This window comes from Dipodomys merriami, unplaced genomic scaffold, assembly GCF_024711535.1.
Source record: "Dipodomys merriami isolate MVZ:Mamm:240054 unplaced genomic scaffold, mDipMer1.0.p SCAF_1, whole genome shotgun sequence".
Taxonomy (NCBI): domain Eukaryota; kingdom Metazoa; phylum Chordata; class Mammalia; order Rodentia; family Heteromyidae; genus Dipodomys; species Dipodomys merriami.
Window position 1 is genome coordinate 42,170,459 of NW_027202270.1, and position 22,081 is coordinate 42,192,539.

General features: G+C 40.0%; 1 protein-coding gene across 2 annotated transcripts in view; it reads left to right on the top strand.

Annotated features, from left to right (window-relative positions):
• Positions 1-5,282: 5,282 nt before the first annotated feature.
• Ola1 (Obg like ATPase 1) overlaps positions 5,283-22,081 on the top strand; it is a 116,269-nt gene continuing 99,470 nt past the window's right edge. The window contains exons 1-4 of one of the 2 annotated variants that reach the window (XM_070020710.1): positions 5,283-5,440; positions 6,790-6,890; positions 17,080-17,223; positions 19,924-20,051. In XM_070020710.1, the coding sequence (XP_069876811.1) occupies positions 6,790-6,890; positions 17,080-17,223; positions 19,924-20,051 (373 nt within the window). In that variant the 5' untranslated portion in view covers positions 5,283-5,440. The remainder of the gene's footprint in view (positions 5,441-6,789; positions 6,891-17,079; positions 17,224-19,923; positions 20,052-22,081) is intronic. The other variant, XM_070020720.1, reaches the window with a different exon arrangement.

The window sequence follows — 22,081 nt, forward strand, 5'->3', positions numbered from 1 at the left end:
GTAGAACCCAGTGCTATCTGACAGAGTCTTGAGGTCAGAAAATATACAAGACTTTAGAAGAAGATAACTGGAAACTTAGAACTTGTGATTATTGTTTTATTATTCTTGACTCTTTCCTTGGGAATATATCTATATATTATATATTATAATCAATATTATATTAATAGAACATACAATATAATACATGTTAGATATATTAATAAATGATATTAAATATAATTAATATATTAATGAATTAATAAAATATAATGCATACATTATATCAATATATTGTTATATATTGCACATATTAATATACATTATATTGTAGATATTTTTATGTCATAAATATAACAATATATATAGAGATTAAAGCCTGGGATGGAGTAGGGGCTCAAGAATAATAATTTAGGCTGGGCAATGGTGGCTCATGCCTGTAATCCTAGCTACTCAGGAGGCTGAGATCTGAGGAACATGGTTCAAAGCCAGCCCAGGAAGAAAAGGCTGTGAAACTCTTATCTCCAATAAACCACCAGAAAACTGGAAGTGGCACTGTGGCTCAAGTGGTAGAGTGCTAGCCTTGAGCTGAATAGCTGAGGGACAGTGCTCAGGCCCAGAGTTCAAGCTCCATGACCAAAAACACACACACAAAAAGAATATCAATTTAATGGGGTTGGGACAGATGGCAGAACATATAGAAGGGATTGTGGGGAAATCTGTGGGGAACACAAGTAGCAAAGATGGCCCTGAGAGGAAGTTGAGTGGGCAGAGCTGGATTTGTTTAGGTTCAGTGTGTAAACAACTCATGGAAGCTTAGGTGCATGATAAGGTATGGCCTTTCAGTGATTGGTTGGTTCCATTTCCTCCCCTCCCACGCAGTCTTTTGCTTTAAAAGGGAATGCTCCCTGTTAATAAATGAGTTCCTGCTTGACTTGACTCCCCCCTGCGTCTCATTGTCTCCTGGGCTAAGGGAGGCTGGGAAACGGGCGGGCGACGTCTGTCTAGACCCAACAAGGGATGACATTGATCAAGATGCATTGTACTCATAAATTGGTATGTTGAATTGAAACCCCTCTGTACAGCTACTTAAAGATGATAAAAATAAATTTAGTAAAAAAACAAAAAAACAAAAAAATTTAGTAATATAAATTTATATGTATACCAATAAAAATATTAATATGAAATTCTAAATATACCGATTTTCTAGACAATGGATATGGCAGAAAGCATAAAGAAAAATTTGATACAGGTAACAGAGAAAAATGCTATTTAATAACTAAGGTAGATTTTTGTAAGCTGCCACTTTCTGTAACATTTTTAGGACTTAATTTCTCTTTCAGTGTAGTTACTACTATAATTCCATTTCATTATGTCTGTAACAGATGGACTGGTTAATCAGTGTTGCTATGGTTTGGCTCAAGATGGTCTCCCAAAGGATTATATATTGGAACTTAGTTCTTATGGTGGCAATGTTAGGAGATGGTGGAACCTTTGAAAGGTCAAGCCTAGTACAAGATAATTAGGTCACTGGAAGCACTGCTCTTTGAAGAGATTAAGGTAGTTCTTGTGGACTCTGGTATATTCTCCAGAGAGGGCTGTTATAAAAAAAGCACAAGACTAAGAAATAAGTGGTATATAACCTAAGTCCTAGTGGCTTAGGGAGCTGAGGTAGAACACTTGAGCCTAGTAGTTTGAAGGCAGCCTGGACAACATAGTGAGATAGTATCTCAACAAAAGAGAACACAAGAGGTATTATACTTTGTGCAAAAGGCTTAAGTCAAAGTCACTTTACTAGGTTTGATATTAAACTCTTAATATACTATTTCAGTAAATCTTCCTTTGTCATTGACTCTTCCAATAATAGACAGCCACTCTGGTATTGTCTGAAAACTGATTATTTTATTAGTTGTGAGAGGTGATAGATGGGGAAATTTCATATACATGACCTCTGGCCATGCACACTGGACCCTTGGAAGAGCTTTTAACACTAAACTAAGACAATTACATTTTTCTTTTGAATACAAATCCCCTCTGACCACTCTTCCCTGTGACTGTGAGCTGGAAATGGAGTCCTGTTATTAGACAACTGTTAGTAGAAGCAACTTGTGTGTGTGTGTGTGTGTGTGTGTGAGAGAGAGAGAGAGAGAGAGAGAGAGAGAGAGAGAGAGAGAGAGAGAGAGAGAGAGAGAGAGAGAGAGAGAGAGAATGTATGTAACTAGGGCTTGAACTCAGGGGCTTAGGTTCTCATTCAGCTTGCTTGCTCATGGCTGGCATGCTACCACTTAAACCTCAGCTACAATCCAGCATTGTACTGGTTAAATAGAGATGGCATCTCAAAGACTTTTGGCTTTTAATTGAGATCCTCTAGATCTCAGCCTCCCAGAGTAGCTAGGATTACAAGTGTGAGCCACTTCTCAAACTGCCTGTTTCAAAAGAAATCTGGGTGACTTGCTTTGACAAAGCACTTTAAACGTGGTCAAAAGTGCAAGTAAGAAAGATATAACCATCAAAAGAGGAACAGGTAATTGACTGAAGGACTTGATAGTGTGAATTTAAGAGAATGGGTAGATTTGAGATGGAAGAAGTAGCTAAATTTAGCCAAAAGATAGTGATAAGTCAAAGATAATTCCATACTCCACAACTGGGGAACATTTTCAATTAGTACTGGAGTGGCTAGCTGCTGGGTAAAGAGGGCTCTTTGGAACTCTTGAGTTTTCAAGGTAATGGTTCCTCTCTGTATCCTTGAGCAGTAGTGTGAACCCAACTGTAGAACTTCACTGCTGAAACAGCAACAAAGAATTTAGGAACTACTTTGTTAGGGACATTTTGGAGAGTTATACTAATGGTGACTACAAAAGGTTGACTAGTTGGCTTGCCTTATTATTATTTGCAGCTAAACTGCTCCCCAGACATGTACTTATTTTGATGACAATGTTTAGAATTCTTAATAAATAGTGCATATTCATGAGTGATTAAGGAAATAACAAGAGCCAGGCGTGGGTGGTTCATGCCTAGCTACTCAGGAAGCGGAGATCTGAGGATCATGGTTCAAAGCCAGCCCTGGCAGGAAGGTTCATGAGACTCTCATCTCCAATAAGCTACCAGAAAACCAGAAGTGGTGCTGTGGCTCAAGTGGTAGAGCACTAGCTTTGAGCTGAAGAGCTGAGGGACAGCATCCAGCCCAGAGTTCAAGCCCCATGATCAACAAAAAAAAAAAAAAAAAAAAAGAAAGAAAAGAAAACAAGAACAATGGAAGGGAGGGGTGGTATTGATCAAGATGCACTGTACTCATAATGCATACATATGGAATAGTAACCCTTTGTACAACAACTTGATATAAATTTTTTTTAAAAAAGAAAATAACATAAGCTGGGCACAGGTGGCTCTCACCTGTAATCCTACCTACCAAGGAGGCTGAGATATGAGATGACAGAAGCCAGTCTGCAGAAAAGACCAGGAGATGCTTATCTCTAATTTTTTTTTGTTTTTTTTTAATTTTTTATTTTTTTGCCAGTCGTGGACCTGAACTCTGGGCCTGGGCACTGTCCCTCAGCTCTTCAGCTCAAGGCTAGCACTCTACTGCTTGAGTCACAGCACCACTTCTGGCTGAGGAATCGAACCCAGGGCCTCATGCATGCAAGGCAAGCACTCTACCACTGAGCCATCTTCCCAGCCCTCTAATTTTTTTTAAAAGGCAGGAAGTATTGTTGTGTGTCAAGAGGTAGAGCACGAGATGAACAAAAGGGACAGTGCTCAGGCTCAGAGTTCAAGTCTCAGGACTGGTAAAAACAAACAAAACACAACAAACCAAATACCCAAATTAAATCAAATTGCCAGTGTCCTTGGTGGTTTCCAAAATTATAAAGAGCTCTTACATTTACTTTATTACATTATTCATAGGGTTCAGGAAAAACCTTAATTCAACAATACTATAAAGAATAGCTTAGTTGCGTTGCTACATATTAAGTTCCTATTAAAAAATATTCTGAGCCAGGTGCTGGTGGTTTCAGGCTGTAATCTTAATTACTTAGGAGGCTGATATCTGATGATTACATTTTGAAGCCAGCCTAGGCAGGAAAGGCCATGAGACTCTCATCTACAGCTGATCACCCAAAGCTGGAAGTGGAGCTCTGACTCAAGCACTAGCCTTGAGCAAAAAATTCTAAGAGCCAATGTCTAGGCCCCAAGTTCATGCTCAGGAACTGAAAAAAAAAATCTGGCTGAAAGAGAACACAGTAGTCAGTTAGAATGGAACTTGAAATCTGGTTTCTGCCATTTGCTAGTTGTGACTTTTCTGATATTGAACCTTCACCTTGAAATTGGTAATAATTACTACTTTGCATTATTTATTAGCAACTAGTATGCTTGAAAAAAATTTGGATATTAAATTTAATGTTCATTTTGACAATGAATGTCTTTGAAGGATTGCACCTAAATAAAATAAATGCCTTTCCAGTGAGCTTTTGGAGTGTCATCAGGTGTCTGTCTTAGTACGAACAGCAAGCCACTACATGCTAGCCTTTCCTGTATGTGCCGGGTATTGCAGCCACAGCTTGCCGCCCATTTGTACAATGCTTCTCAATAGCCTCATTTTGTCCAGGAGGAAACTGAAGCCGGAAGAGTTAACGTGGCCAAAGTCACACAGTTAATGAATGGTGGAAATCCAGATAGGAAATTGTTTCCTAAATTTTAGGGGCACCTGTTCTCCATTACAGAGAAAAAGGAGAACGTGTGTGTGCGCGTGCGTGTGTGTGTGCGCGTGTGTGTTCATTCTGAACTCTTAAGGTGAAGAAGGAACCCTCGGCTCTCGAGCTTCCTTTATCCCTTTTTCCCTTTCAGAAAGTTAATTTTAACAAGTTCTCACCCTGAACTGACCGAAGAAAGTCAAAGGAGAAGGAAGTCAGTTTAGTGCCGTGCTCTCAGCGGAGCAGGACGAGAACGCTGTTCACCCGGGCTTAGGCGGCCTAGACCTCGGCGTTAAGGGTCAGGGTCCCGGACTTCAAGGCCGAGTGGGTGGAGTCCAGCGCGCCGGCTGCGCTCAGGCGGAAGCGGAGAGTGCGGCCCAGTAGTTCCACGTGCTGAGAGGGCGGAAAACCAGAGCTCGCAGCCTTCAGCGGACTACCGTACCGTGTCGCCACGCCCACTCGGATCCCGTCTCCACCCTAGTCCCGCCTCCACTCTGATCCCGCCTCCACCCTGGTCCCGCCTCCACCCTGGTCCCGCCTCCATTTGGTCCCGCCTCCTAAGGCCTCTCGGGCCAATGGGCGGGGTCCGAGGAGGGCGGGGGCTCGCGGCCTGCGCGCAGGTGCCGCCCGACTCGCGCGTTCCGTCGCCTCCGCCGTCGTGCGTGCCTCTGGGTGAAGGGGCTGGGCCTGAACTTTCTCCGCCTTCCTCCCCGCCTCCGGCAGCCGGCAAGTCTCCTGCAGTCTGGCGCCCGGTGTCACCCTCCTCGCCGAGCACGGTGAGGCCCCCGGGGAGCTTGAGCCCCTGCGAGATCCTGGGCGCTCGGGCAGGTCGCACTGAGGTTGGCGCCAGGCCCGCCCTAGCGGCCGGGGTGGGCCGAGGGCAGCGGGTGGCGTGGGGTATGGGGATGAATGAGGCGCTCTAGGACTAGGCCGCAAGTCCAGAGGACGGCCGGCTCGTCGTCCCTGCATGGCTCTGGGGAAGCCTTTCCCAGAGGCAGGTCGCCCGGGGCCTAGACCAGAGGAGAAGGATGTTGGGCGAGGGCTCACGTTGCCCGGGCGGCCGGCCACCCATCGGTAGGGGTAGGCCGGAGGACAGGACCAGCTTCACTCATGAAGCTATTTTGGAGGCCTAGTGTGGCCCCGAACAGGTGCCAAGACCCTGAGAAGGGAGAGCCTTCCCTTCGGACAGAGGTTGGAGTATCGCTTTAGTAGCTGGGCTACAGCGTGGTCCTAGGAGTTTCAACAGGGACAGTTTTAGTTCTCAGCTGCTTAGACGTTGACGTTCCCAGTGATTCCGGTTTGCTGTTGTAAGGTGGGATCAGTTCCTCCCGGGGAACTTGGAGCCCGAACTAGCAAGAGAAGTTTGAATGTAAAACAGGAGATTGAGTAGACGGGGGCTGTGGCTACTGTTCCGAGGCAGAGCTTTTTGCCTAGCATGCACGAAGCACTGAGTTCAATCTCCAGAACTGGGGGGAAAAGTTAAGCAGATAAATTTAAGATTAGAGATAACCAGAGTGTAGATTTTGGAGGCTGCTTTTGAGGACTGATGCTTTACCTGCAATGCTAAACGTGGAAGGCACTTGATTGGAAGAACCCAGTCAGATAACGTGTTCATTCGTGTGGAAAATGGAATAGTGGAGAAATGCGGAAGGACAGATTCCAAATGGAGGGATGGTTTGATGAGAGGTGATTTAGATGTTGGTGTTGTTAGACTGGAATTTCTTGGACACTCATTTTTGTGCTTGCTTCCAGATACCTTCATTCATGTAACAATTTACAATTTGTCAGGCCAAGAAAGTGGTGGTGGCGCACATGCGTGCTGAGGCTTGAATTCAAGCCTAAGCATTGCTTCCTAGCTTTTTCACTCAAGGCTGGTTGTTGCTATACTACTGAGCCACAGTTCTGTTTCTGTATTGTTGGAGGTTTATTGGAGGTAAGAGTCTCTTGGATTTTCTTGCACAGTCTGGCTTCAAGCCTCCATCCTCAGATCTCAGATTCCAGAGTAGCAAGGACTACAGGCATGAGCAACTGGCACCTAGCTTCTCCAATAATATTTTATATGATGAAATGTGTTTTTGTCCACAGGAGTAATAAAAGGTTTTGTACTTATGTTTTGTTATTTCAGATGCCCCCCAAAAAGGCAGGTGATGGAATTAAACCACCCCCAATCATTGGAAGATTTGGAACCTCACTGAAAATTGGCATTGTTGGATTACCAAATGTTGGGTAAGTTGATATGGGGTTTTTATTTTTATTTTGCAAATATTTTAGTTCTTGTAGGATTAGAACCTCATGAGACAAATGAAATTGAAGTTGGAGAAAGGGGCTAGAGAATATGTTGTAAGGGCTGGGAAGGTGGCTAGTGGTAGAGCGCTTGCCTTGCATGCCTGAGGCCCTGGGTTCGATTCCTCAGCACCACATAAGCAAAAAGAAAAAAGCCAGAAGTGGGCGCTGTGGCTCAAGTGGTAGGGCGCTAGCCTTAAGCTGAAGAGCTGAGGGACAATGCCCAGGCTCAGTTCAGGCCCCACAACCGAACCCCAAAAAAAGAAAAAAAAAGAGAATATGTTGTAAAACTAGGCTTTAGATATATTCAGTTTTGGTTATCTGCAAATATTGTACTGAAAGTTGAGTTATTTACATTGTTTTGCTAAATGCAGAGGAAGCATTGAGAGCTAAAATAGCAATGAGCCAGGTCATCTATATTTGTTTGAAACACTGTTGGGAGAAGCATTGTATTGGATTTGATTGGAACTGGTATAGCTTAAAATTGATTTTGTTGCTGGCTTGGCTATGTGTAGGTTGGCTACTTAGGTTGGCTATCAGAAGTAGTTTTAAAAGTCTCATAAGTTTGATTTAATTCCTGGGAGATCAAGTGTCATATGAGTAAATTTTTACTGGAGAAAGGGTTAATAACTTTGAATATAATATTAGAAGTGGCTTGGTAAAAGGATTCTTGCTATAAGGTATTAAAACCTGAAATCTGTGAGAGCAAAATGATCAGCTTGGTAATTTTTAAAAATTAAAGTGAATCATGTATTTGCAAATAAGAAAGTGACAGGAAATACGTGTTGGATTTACAGTATAAATCTATTCAGTGAATATACTCTTCAGTATTTTCCCTTCTATTCTATACCTTTTCTAACCTAAGATATAAACTGTCTTAAAAATGATTAGTTGATGAAAGTGACAGGGAATTTTGGCCTTTAGATTGGTGACAGGGCAACTATGTTGTTCCACGTGTTCCTTGGAGCCCCTTTAACAGAATCCTAAGTGAACAGAGCATGATCTGATCAAATGCGACAGTTCTTAACCTCTTTTAATGTAAACCATGAACAAGTGTGGTTGTCCTAATTTCAGTCTTTCCTAGATCTGGAGCAGTTTCCAGTTTGAAGGGGTTTCCTGCTGTGATATAGTCTACTTGCAAAGTAAGACTGAATGAAAAGTGGAAATACAAGCAAAACAGATAGTCAAGTATAGTACTATAGGGTGCTATCAATGAGTTTGAAAGCAAGATTTAATAGTTGTTTATTGTGAGTTTTACTGCACTAAAAAAAGCATAGCTTTTAGATACTAACATCTCTTATTTTGGAGCCACTGCAGTCAATACAACTTCAAATGAAACTGTTTAAAAAGCTGCCTTAAGTGTTTTCTTGCAAGGTTCTGGGTACATCACCAGTACTGGAGAAAATCAAACAGAAAACCAAGGGCATCTTTATATCTCATCTAATCTTTAAACCTATCTAATAAACTATTTGGCATACTTCCATTAGAATTTAAATTTCATGAAGGCAGGGATTGTGTTGTTCCTGTTTATTTGTATATTTCTAGTACCTAGATTGGTGTTAGTAATATAGTAGACATCCAGTAATTATTTGTGGAAGACATAATTCTTTGTGAATGGGATAGTTTTCTTCCTGTTGATAACTGTGTCAATTAATATAAAAAGACACAGCTGTTGCTTCTTTTTTTTTTTTTTTTTTTGGTCGGTTATGGGGATTGAACTCTGGGCCTGGGTGTTGTCCCTGAGCTCTTCAGCTCAAGGGAAGTGCTTTATCACTTGAGCCACAGTGCCACTTCTGGTTTTCTGGTAGTTTATTGTAGATAAGAGTCTCATAGACTTTCCTGCCCAGACTGGCTTTGAACCTCAATCCTCAGATCTCAGCCTCCTCAGTAGGTAGGATTACAGATGTGAGCCACCAGCACCGGCTACTTAGCTGCTTTTAAGGAACTAGAAAGAATATCTCACTAGGAGTATGGAGATTTTGTTCATAGTTCTGTCCTGTATTTTCTTATCTCGGCATTTTCTTCTCTCAGTGACCATTGATTACTCCTCGTCAACTAATATATTATTGTGGGTGTGAGGTTTTGGAGAATCTACATTTTGGTATTCCAGATTTCTTTTAGGGATAAGTATTGTTGCTACCATTTTGTTGTATGTGATTTAATTTAATTAAGATTGTAAAAAAAAGTCAGATAATCTTTGCTTCTTTTTTGTGTTTAAATGTGTGTATTTAACAGTCAAATCGGCCACTTTACTTATAGGGGATCTGCTTTATGAAATCCTCAGTAACTCAAGCTCCTTTCAGTTCTTAGTATAGCTATTCGTAGGATGTGGCTTTATTCTTATTATGGTTAAGCTGTTTTGAATTCCAGGCAATGAGAGGGTTTTACCTGAAAACTGCCATACTACTTTTACTGCCTCTAGAATTTAGGCACAGAATTTAGGTTCTAGGAAGGCTAGAAATGTAGTCTTTATTTTGACAACTATATGTTCAATTAATTCCATTACCCTGAAAGAAAGAGAGAATGGATATTGGAGGACAGTTAGTATACTCTGCTCATATACTCTGTAAGGGGCCCCTGGAAGTAATTATCTTGCTTAGCTGATACTGCTAGGATTGTGTACATTGTTGTGTCTAAAACTTACCCTCTCCCAGTTTTCCACAAACCAGTCAAAAAAAGTTTACTGAAGGAAAAGGTAGGAAATGCTAAAATAAGATTTACAAGATAATTATCATTAATGTTTTAGTTATTTACTACTGTGTAGCTCAAACAACAGCCTATTATTTCTCACATTTCTGGATAGTAGCTGGGTGATCTTTTCCTGGCAGTCACTTCTCACAGCCAGATCTAATGGGCCTCTTGTGGGCCTCTACCACAGGTCTTGGGCCTATGATGTTTGTCTGGAAGTCTAGGGTATTTCTGTTTTTTCTCTTTTCTTTTTGTTTTTGTACTGATACTGGGGCTTGAACTCAGGGCCAAGATGCTCTCCCTGTGTTTTTTTTGCTCAATGTTGGTGCTTTACTGCTTGAGTCATACCTCCATGACTGGCTTTTTATTGCTGATTAATAAGAGATAAGAGTAATATGGATTTTTCTGCTCAGGCTAGTTTTGAACCTCTATTCTCAGATCTCAGTCTCGTAAGTAGCTAGGAAAGATACTGATGCCTGCTTTTGTGTTCTCTTTTAATTGGTCTCTAAATCTGTCTGGCTCTGAAAAAGTAGAGGTAGGGCATGGCACAGCATACTTCCACTAAAATCTTTGGGTCAAATAAGTCTTTATACCATCACAGACAAAAGGAGGAGGCTCCACCTCTTGATGGGAGAAGTGGCGAAGATTGGCCTTTTTGAATTCACTGCCTTTTAAATTGTTTCCAAATATGGCTTGTGCAATATTTAGGTGTTGGAGAATTCTTGGATGATTTTTTTTTTTTTTTTTTTTTTTTTTTTTTTGTCGGTCGTGGGGCTTGAACTCTGGGCCTGGGCGTTGTCCCTCAGCTCTTCAGCTCAAGGCGAGCGCTCTACCACTTGAGCTACAGCGCCACTTCCGGTTTTCTGGTGGTTTATTGGAGATAGGAGTCTCACGGTCTCTCCTGCCCGGGCTGGCTTTGAACCGCGATCCTCAGATCTCAGCCTCCTGAGTAGCTAGGATTACAGGCGTGAGCCACCAGCGCCCGGCTTTTGGATGATTTTTTATCTCTATTCTTACTTAAGAAGTTCCATTCTTGATTGCTTCAAACAGGAGAGTGGATATCCAGCTTGAGAACTCACTTGGACAGACTTATATGCTTCTTATGTGCTTCTTTGGATACCTGTTATAATTATGTATAGCCTATGAATGATATTATACACATGCAAGTGAACTTGGCAGAAAAATGTTCCCTGTCTCAGAAAACCTTAACTCTCTGGAGGAAGATGATTCTGTAGCCTGCAAATGCTGGATCAGAATATTTTCATTCTGAAGAGCTGATAAAAATTAAGCTAGGAATCAGAGATTACAATGTCAGCGGAATTGATAGGTTGGTAAGATTTTTAAACACTTTTTTTTTGTACTGGTCCTGGGGCTTGAACTCAGGGTCTGGATGCTGTCCCTTAGCTTTGTTGTTGTTGTTTTTTTTGGGGGGGTCAGTCGTGGGGCCTGAACTCTGGGGTCCCTTAGCTTTTTTGCTCAAGGCTGGCAGTCTGTCACTTGAGCCACAGCTCTACTTCCCTCTTTTTGGTTGTTAATTGGAGATAAAAGTCTCATAGAATTTCCTGCCTGAACTGGCTTCTAATTGCTGCCCTCTTTTCTTACCTGAATTAGTGCAGAGGTTTCTTAATTGAATTTTCAGGACATTTGTTACCATTTAAAAAAAAAATGGGGCTGGAAGGTGGCTCTGTGGTAGAGTGCTTGCCTTGCATGCATGAGGCCCTGGGTTTGATTCCTCAGCACCACATAAACAGAAAAAGCCGGAAGTGGGTGCCGTGGTTCAAGTGATAGAGCGCTAGCCTTAAGCTGAAGAGTTCAGGGACAGTGCCCAGGCCCAGAGTTCAAGCCCTAAGACTGACAAAGAAAAAAAAAAAAATTGCTCTGCACAGGTGGCTCACACTTGTAGTTGTAGCTACTCAGGAGGCTGAGATCTGAGGATAGTGGGGAGCAGAAGAGTTCCCTTGGGACTCTTATCTCCAATTAACCACTCAAAAACTGAAAGTGTGCTGTGGCTCCAAGTGGTAGATCTCTAGCCTTGAGCACAAACCGGCTCACAGATGCCACTCAGGCCCTGAGTTCAAGCCCTGAGTGACAAAAAGTCTTTTATTTAATTTGCAGTACCATCAAAAAACAAACCAAAAATGAATATTTGATTTAATTGAGGAATACTTTACAAAGACTGCTTGTATATACCATTTTCTATTCTATCTTCTACCCCAGGATATTCATTTTCTAATGTCTATCACCGTAAATTGATTAGTTTGCCCCAAACAGTTGGAATCATGAACAATGTACTCTTTGTCTTTTAAATTGTGTCTAAGAGAATATGCAATTTAACTGTCTTTTGTGTGTGTGTGCGTGTGCGTGTGTGTGTGTGTTGTGCGCGCGCGCACACACACACGTGCATGCGCGCGTGCGTGTGCGCCTGGGGCTTGAACTCTGGGCCTAAGCACACTGTTCACTGAAATTTTTTTTTTTTGCTCATGGCTAGTGCTCTTCAGCTGTTTGAACCACAGATCTACTTTTGGCTTTCTGGTGATTAATTGGTGATAAGAATCACTCATACTTTCCTGACCAGGCTAGCTCAGATATCAGCTTCTTGAGTAGCTAGGACTATAGACATGAGCCATGGCTTCTCATTCTGTTGTTGATAGGCATTTGGGTTGTTTCTATCTTTTAGCTATTATGAGTTAAAGCTGCTTCTTTCTCTTCTCTCTCCCTCTCTCCCTCTCTCCCTCTTTGCTCTCTCTCCTCTCTCTCTTTGTCTCTTTTGGTGCTGGTCCTGGGAATTGAATTTAGGGCCTGGGTCTATCCTTGAGCTTTTTTGCTTGCTCAAAGCTAGTGCTCTACCACTTGAGCCACAGCTTCTCCCTCTCTAATTCTCCCTCTTTAACTCTCCTTTCCTCCTTTTCTCTTTCCCTTCTCCCCATCCCCCTGTCCTTTCTTCCCTCATTCCCTTCCTTCCTTCCTCTTTCTTGCCCATACTGAGGATTGAAATTAGGGCAGCACATTTGCCTAGTTGTCTACCACTTGAGTCATACCCTTAGTCCTTTTGCTTTTATTTCTCAGGGTTTCATGCTGTTGCTCTGGCCTACTGGAACCACAATTATTCTATCTGTGTCTCTTGTGTAGCTGGGATTATAAGCATATACCACCATACCTAGCTTGTTTTTGAGATAGAGAGGTCTAGTTAACTTTTATGTGTGTATCACTGGAGTTTGAACTCAGGGCCTCATGCTTCCTAGGCAAGTGCTCTACCACATGAGTCTTCCCTCCCTCCCAGTTCACTTTTGCATGAGCTCTTCTGGTGCTGAGATCTTTCTTATTTCTACCTTCAAGCAGCTGGGATCACTGGCTTGGACTACCAGATCCAGTGTCTTTTAGCCTTGTAATGAGAACTTCGTTGTCACTCTAATACTGTTCTTCAACATAATGGTTCTTCTGTCTGGTGGCTGCCTTTAAAATCTTTCCACTACTGGCTTTCAAAAATTTGATTTTCTAGTGCTTTTGTGTGTTTTTTCTTATGCTGCTTTTCCTTGGGATCTGTTGAGGCTTTAGTTTTATGAGTTTATGGTTTTCATTAAACTCATACAATATTTGGCTGGTATTTTTAAAAATACATTTGCGTATCCTATTGGCTCCCTTTCCAGGACTTCTATTAATGTATGTTATTTCCCTAGATAGCATCCCACTGAAGGTCTGATTATTCTCCAACTTTCTGTCTGTATGCTTCATTCATATAATATATATTGGACTATCCTCAGGATCTTTTCTTCTGTAGTGAACAACCTGCTGTTACAGGTGTATTTTTCATTTCAAATTTGTTTTTCATCCAAAAAATCCCTCTAGACATTTTTCACATTTTTCATTCTTTATTTTTCTGTTTATATTCTTCAGAAAAATTAGAAAATATTATATTACAAAATTTGTGACATTTGTTTGCTACTTCCATCATCTCACATTAATGTTTTTTTTTTTTGGGGGGGGGTCTGGTTGTGGGGCCTGAACTCTGGGCCTGGGAGCTGTCCCTCAGCTCTTCAGCTCAAGGCTAGCGCTTTACCACTTGAGCCACAGCACCACTTCTGGCTTTTTTCTTTTCTTTTTTTTTTTTGTAGGCCGTGGGGCTTGAACTCTGGGCCTGGGCGCTGTCCCTCAGCTCTTCAGCTCAAGGTGAGCGCTCTCCCACTTGAGCTACAGCGCCACTTCCGGTTTTCTGGTGGTTTATTGGAGATAGGAGTCTCACGGTCTCTCCTGCCCGGGCTGGCTTTGAACCACGATCCTCAGATCTCAGCCTCCTGAGTAGCTAGGATTACAGGCGTGAGCCACCAGCGCCCGGCTTCTGGCTTTTTTCTTTTTGCTTATGTGGTGCTGAGGAATCGAACCCAGGGCCTCAGACATGCAAGGCAAGCGCTCTACCACTGAGCCACCTTCCCAGCCCCTCACATTAATGTTTATGTTTGTGTTTATTGAATTTTATCCTGTCTTTGGTAGATATTTTTCTGCTTTTTTGTATGTTTGGAAATTTTTATTGGCTTCTGGACACTGTAGTCCCTACTATCCCCATACCTGGGTTTGAACTCTAGGCTTTCTCAGCTTTTTCTGCTCAAGGCCAGAGTTAAACTACTTGAGCCACACCTCTCCTTCCAGCTTTTTGCTTATTAATTGGAGAGAAGAGTCTTTTGAGTTTGTTTTCCCTGGCTGACTCTAAACTGAGTGTCTCAAGCATCTGAGTAGCTAGGATTGTAGATGAGTGCTATCAGTGCCTGACCAGATACTATAAATTTTATGCTAAATTTTATTATATTCTTATAAAGAATAAACTTTGGCCTGGCATTTCATTATTTGTGTATAACTGATTGCTTTGAGGTTTCCTAGTGACAGGTTGACTAGGGAAAGATGCCAAGGAATTCGTTGTTACCTTGAGGGGCAAAACCCATTTACTAATGCTTAATCTTGATATTCTTCAATCATACTTCCTTTTTGTAACAAGGAAAATGTAACTAGATTGTGAATACAGAAAGATTATTCTCTTGTTTTAATTTCATTAAACTGTAATGTAACATATGAAATAGCTTTCTTCCCTATTCTTGCCCCAGATTAATATGCCCTATGATTAACAACACATGGTATAAAATGATTTGATTTTTGTAATAATCTGTTATAGCTATTCTTGTTAATACTCAGATTGACCTTCTTTGGCTAATGGGCCTATTAATGTTCGCTCTAAAATTTGTATTTTTTGTTTCTTTTTTCTCTGGGTCTTGGGTTACCCTTTCAGATCTTGAACTCCTGGGTTCAAGTTGTCTCTTCCTCCCAGGTATATTTAAAACATAGAGTTCTACACTAGTAAATCTGATAAGAAGCCTGATGGTGCCTGCCTTTTGTCTCACTGATTTGTTATAGGCAGACATTTGAAAACAATTGATTGAACTAAGGATAGTCTAAGCAACTGGCAATAATTTATGTATGTATTTTAGCCAATATTTCTGAAATAGTCTCTGCAATAACATTTTTTTAAAAACCTATGCATGGGTATAGTTTTGTATATTGTTAAAACATAGCCTCACAAGTGGTACTTAGATAAGCCTTGATTATTGCTTTTTGTTCATCATTCTTTTATAGGACTATCAGCACTATATAAAGGGACTGGTTCTTTGGTTTTAACAGTTCAATCAGATGAGCTAACTGTAGTAAGTACAGATTTTCCTGATGAATATAAGCTAATTGGATGTCATCTAAATAGACATTTTTACCTTTGGAAAGAGAGAAAAATAGTCATCCATAATTTAGTCATGCTCAAACAACTATCATTTTGTTTAGTATTTATTATCATATTTTGTCCATATGAAAACATTTTTACAGAATAATGACGAGCCAGAGTTAGTAAGCATTGGTCTCATGATAACCAAGTATTTCTTAGTCATTTCCTTAATTCTTTCAAACAAAAACAGATTATAGAATAGTAATTCTTATTTTAAAATACCATTTTTCTCTGGTGTTTGACACTATATATATAGGCCTCATGCTTGCAAGACATGCACTCTACCACTGAGCTACCTTCCCAGCCCCTGACACTTTATTTTTAAAATGTGGCTAGTATTAATATGAGGTGGCATCCTCAGAACACATATTACTGATAAGAATCAGTCATTAGTCACCAGTTTATTCCATATTAATGCCTTTTAATGTTGATTTAAATATTTTTTCATGCCTTAAAAAATACACATTTCGGGCTGAGAAGTTGGCTCAGTGGTAGAGCGCTTGCCTTGCCTGCCTGAGGCCCTGGGTTCGATTCTTCAGCACCACATAAGCAAAAAAGAAAAAAGCCGGAAGTGGCGCTGTGGCTCAAGTGGTAGAGCACTTGCCTTGAGCTGAAGAGCTGAGGGACAGCGCTCAGGCCCAGAGTTCAGGCCACACGACTGGACCCCCCCAAAAAACAACAACAACAACAACAAAACACATTTCTCTGCTGGGCGCTGGTGGCTCACGCCTGTAGTTCTAGCTATTCAGGAGGCTGAGATCTGAGGATCGTGGTTCAAAGCCAGCCCTGGCCAGAATGTCCATGAGACTCATCTCCACTAAACTACTCAGAAAACTGGAAGTGGCGCTCTGGCTCAAGTGGTAGAACGCTAGCCTTGAGCTGAAGAGCTGAGGGACAGCTCCCAGGCCCAGAGTTCAAGCCCCATGACCGACAATAAATAAGTAAACAAACAAACAAATAAATAACACATTTCTGGCTGGGAAGGTGGCTCAGTGGTAGAGTGCTTGCCTCTCATGCATGAGGCCGCCCTCAGTTCAATTCCTCAGCACCACATAAGTGGAAAAAGCCAGAAGTGGTGTTGTGGCTCAAGTGGTAGAGCACTAGCCTTGAGCTGAAGAGCTGTGGGACAGCGCCCAGACCAAGAGTTCAGGCCCTACAACTGACAAAAAATAAAATAAAATACACATTTTGATTTTCATAAAGCATAATTTTAGACTTACCAGTAATCCTTGTATGTTAACAGTCCAAACTTCAACCTACCAGTTATGATCCTGAATTCAGATTGCTTGAGAAATGTTTGTCCTGACTAGAGAAGGGTATGTTAAATATAGGTGAAATGATATATTCCAACAGATACTATTATGAAATAATATATTTTTATTTTTATTATGGGGTTTCAGTTGCATAGGTCAAGTAAAGAGTACATTTTTTGACAAAATCACCCTGATATGAGATTAACTATCGTTTATAGCATTCTTTTCAAGCCCCATATATATTGAGATAGAAGTATAACCTAATTATAAATTATGGTCTACCTTGTAATTTTATTAGTTCCTTTTAGTAAAAAGTGTATTCTTCCTTCAACCCCAACTTTGTAGATTGCTTTGTATTCCTCATATATATATTAATTGAGCTCTGAAATTAGCATGAGTTTAAGAATTGCTTGAATTCTTTTTTTAATTTTAGGAAATCTACATTCTTCAATGTATTAACTAATAGTCAGGCCTCTGCAGAAAACTTCCCATTTTGTACTATTGATCCTAATGAGAGCAGAGTACCTGTGCCAGATGAAAGATTTGACTTTCTTTGTCAATATCACAAACCAGCAAGGTAAGAAGAATTTTATGACATTATTTATTTGGTGTCAGCTGAGTAAATATACTTATATGGTATGCTTAAAGTCAAATAGAAGAGCTTTTCTTTAAAATATTATAGAATGTTGCTTTAAATGATTATAAAAATAATATTGAGCCAGGTACTGGTATGTCATGCTTATAATCTTAGCTACTCAGGATGCTGAGATCTGATGCTTGCAGTTGGAAGCCAGCCCAGGCAGGAAGATTCTTATCTCCAACTAACCACACAAAAAACAACAAACAGAAATCCTGGAGCTGGCCAGCCTGGGCAAAAAAGTCCCTGAGAGACTCTTATAACCACTTAAAAGCCGAGAGAGAAAGAGAAATATAGCTCGGGGATAGCGTCCATGTCCCATGTTAAAATTAAAACCCTATGACCAAAAACAAAAACAACAACAACAACAAAAACCATCTGGAAGTGGGGCTCTCACTCACGTGATGTAGAGCCCTAACCTTGAACACAGAAGCTTAGGGACAGAGTTCAAGCCCCATGGAGTATTGGAGAAAGGGGAAAAGAAGGATGCACCCAATTAGCAGACATTACAGTTATTTTTTCTGAGGATTTTGAAATAGTGACATTTTGTATTATGTGATCTCATTCACATAAAATTATAGTATATGTGAATGTCCACTGTAAAAAGTGTATAATGAAGATTACAAACTAATTGATGATTATCTCAGGGAGTTGGATTCCCAGGTCATTTTTACTTTACAGTGGCCCCTCAGAATCCACTGGGGATTGGTTCTAGAACAACTACAGATATTAGAAGTTGCTTAAATAGTGTAAATAAATTACACTTTTATGCCTAGAGCCTATGCACGTGTTTCTTAATCCCTTAAACCCTTTCTAGATAACTTATAATTCCAAATGTAAATGCTATGTAAATATTTTTTTACATATTGTTTAGGGAATAATGTCAAATGAATCTGTAATTTTTTTCTTGAATTTTTTTATCTCTACTTGTGTCAGGAAAACCTGGGATAAAGAGGGCTGTCTATATTTTTAATTCTGCTATAGTGTTTTGCACTTTTTATAATATGCCTATATTACGTGTTTAATTAGAAAAATATTTTATTAGGGAGAAAATAATATGATAGGTTCACTGTAGGAAGTTCAAACAGTAGAGAAACATATAATGAAAGGAATGAAAAGTCACCTACCTTTACCATCCCGAACATAATAGGTATACTCTGGGAAGTATATTCTTTCATGCTTTAACCTGAATATGTTCACCTTTATTGGAATAAGATTTATTTCACCAAGAGTACCAATACCTGTTTAGACTAAAAATACAATTTCTCTAGTATTGAACCTTTAGTTTCGTTTCAGTTTTTCACTATTTTGAAGTACTGATAAGTTCCAGGTTTCTGTCTCTAACCCTGCTGAGTTCCAGACATGTCTAAGTGTTTTTTGTTGGTATTTGCATGTCTGAAAAGATGCCTTACAGTTCACATGGCCAACATGGTTCTTTTTTTTGTTGTTTTCTTTTTTTACTGGTCCTGGAGCTTGAACTCTGCCTGGGATCTGTTCCTGAGTTTTTTTTTGCCCTCTATAGCTTGAGCTACAACAGTTATTTCTGATAGTTTATTGGAGATAAGAGTCTTATGGAGGGCTGGGAAAGTGGCTCAGTGGTAGAGCACTTGCCTTGCATGCATGAGACCCTGGGCTTGATTCCTCAACATCACATAAGCAGAAAAAAAAAGCCAGAAGTGGGCTGTGGCTTAGGTGGTATGGCGCTGTCCTTGAGCTGAAGAGCTGAGGGACAGTGCCCAGGCCCAGAGTTCAGGTCCCACAACCAGACCCAAAAATAAATGAATAAAGAAAGAAAGAGTTTCATGGACTTTCCTGCCTAGGCTGGTTTTGAATTGCGATCCTCAGATTTCAGCCTCCTAAATAACCAGGATTACAGGCTTGAACCACTTGCACCGGGCTCCAATTTGGTCTTTTAATTACAGTTATGTATTAAATTTCTTCTTTTAAGATTTTGTAATATAATTTCCTCAATTGTTTAAATCAGTGTCCAGAATTAATCTTTGCTTCTTTTTTTTCCCCTGTCCCTCTCCACATCAGACTATATAACAAATTATTTACCTTCCCTTTCTATGGGTTGTAGCATTTGTTGGTTTTTATTTTCTATTTTTGTGGTGTTAAGGATTAAACCTTGAGCCTCATTCCTGTTAAGACAAGTGCTAATGAAATTATTACTGTGATGGTTTTTAAAATGGTGACTTTGTGATTCCATCATTCTTCGTTCATTTGTTAGTTATCATTCTAGTGTACAGAAGATCTTTCTTATCCTCATTTATTCATTCATGGATATATGTCAAACCATTAATTTGATACTCAAAATCACTCCTCAAGTTGTCTTAATGTCCTTTTAAAAAGCTATATTTTTAAAAGATTTATATAAAAGCTGTAAAATTATATAGAGTACATGTATATCCATGAATATTCTTTATTGAACTTCTGAGAATAAGTTGCAGACATGATGACATACTGTACTTCAATCCTTCAATTTTTATTTATTTAAATATATGAACAGTATTCTATATAACCTCAACAAACTATCAAAATTTGAACATGGACATTGATGTACTATTAACATCAATTATATACTCCATTTAGAAGAGCAAGAGTTTTTAGTATTATAATGAAGCATCCTTTGTATTTCAGCAAAATTCCCGCCTTTCTAAATGTAGTGGATATTGCTGGTCTTGTGAAAGGAGCTCACAATGGGCAGGGCCTGGGAAATGCCTTTTTATCTCATATTAGTGCCTGTGATGGAATCTTTCATCTAACACGTAAGTACAGTTATTCAGTGATTTCATTTGGATTAGTATTTTCTTTTCATTATTGCTCAAACAAAATTATAAATGACTGATTAATAGATTGCTTTGCAAGATGGAGTCATGAGTTTGTTAAATTATAACTTCAATGCAACTATCTTCTCTCCAGAAAATTTATACTAGAGAAAGCATGTGCTATGCTGACACCATATTCTAATTAATTTTATTCCATTTTGGATTAAAGCCTGTTTCTTTGTGGAACCAAATGTTGATAGACAAGGCATTTTGAAATTTTCATCTATATGTGTGTATGTCTTTGTTATATAGGGATTGAACTCATGACTGTGTATGTTCAACAAACCTTCTGTTATTGAGCTATATATTCAGCCCTAAAAATATAAATTCTGTAATTTTATTATATTCCTTGCTTTGTTACAGATTGAAAAGGCTGAATTAAAGAAAAGGGACTTATAACTATTTCAGAGGGGAGCAAGGCATCTAGGTTATCTATTAGAGATACATGGATTAAACAGAAGCTATATATATCACCTAGTCCTTGTTGAGAAAGACATGTAATACAAAGGGCAAAAGTGGATGTTGGTTGATTTTGCTTACAAAAGTGAACTAAGAGCCAGACACCAGTGGCTTACACCTGTAATCCTAGCTATTCAGGGTATTGAGCTCTGAGGATCACAATTCAAAGCCAGTCAGGGCAGGAAAGTTAGTGACACTCCAGTTAATCAACAAAAAGCTGGAAGTAGAGTTATGACTCAAGAGATAAGAGAGCACTAGCCTTGAGCAAAAAAGCTGGGGAACTGAGCCCAGACTCTGTCAAGCCCCAGGACGTGTTCTAGTTCTCTCTCTCTCCCTCCCTCCTTCCCTCCCTCTCCCTCCCTCCTTCCCTCCCTCTCCCTCCCTCCCTCCCTCCCTCTCCCTTCCTCCCTCCTTCCCTCACCCTCCCCTGGTTTAAGGTAAGACTCAGGTCAAGTCTGCACTTCGTAGAAATAACATAATGTTCAAATTAATGTAAACCAAGGAAACACAAGTTAGAGGTGGAATGCCATCTAAGGTCTGATTTCATACTTTTGTTATTGATCCTTGACTAGATAACTAGCAGTTGAGGATGAGCATTTGTAAAATTTTATAGTAATTTGAATGATATTTTTTGGTTACTTGTATCAAATAATTAAAATTTTCCTAGTACTTTTTATGCCTTTAAAAAATTTCATTTGTCTAATAATTTATTTTTGATGTAGTTTAAAGACCTACCATAGAAGGCTGAATGTCAGTTGCTCATGCTTATAATCCTAGCTACTTAGCAGGCTGAGATTTGGAGGATGGTAGTTCAAAGTCAGCTTAGTCAGAAAAATCTGTGAGATTCCATCTTAAAAACAAAACCAAAAACCAAAAATAACAGCAAAAAGGACTGGAGGTGGACAATACCCAGGCCCTGAGTTCAAGTCCCTAGACCAGCATAAACAGATACCAAAAAAGCCTACTATGTACAGGATTTCAGTTTTTTGTTTGTTTGGTTTTTTTGGTTATGGGCTTTGAATTCTGCTGGGAGCCGGGTGCTGTCCCTGAGCTCTTTTGCTCAAGGCTACGCCTCTCCTATTTTGAGCTACAGCACCACTTCTGGTGGTTTATTGGAGATGAAGAGTCTCATGGTCTTTCCTGCCCAGCTAACTTTGGAACCTCAATCCTTAGATCTCAGCTTCCTGAGTAGCTAGGATTACAAGTGTGAGCCACCAGTGCCTGGCTAGCATTTCAGTTTTTAAAAACAACTGCTAGTTGTACTGTCTGATTTTGATGCCATTTTCTTTTCATTATATTTTTGAAAGATCTATGTAGTTTTATAATTCTTTGAAAACACTGCCATCTCTCTAAACATGTCTCTAAGTCTTTGAATGATTGCAGTTTTCTCCACTTTTGGACCTCATAAGCTGCTCAGGCAAGTTCTTACAGAGATACAACTAAGATCAATCCATATAGATGATTTCTGTACACATGGTTAGAATTTTTGGCACAGAAAAAATAAAAGCCCT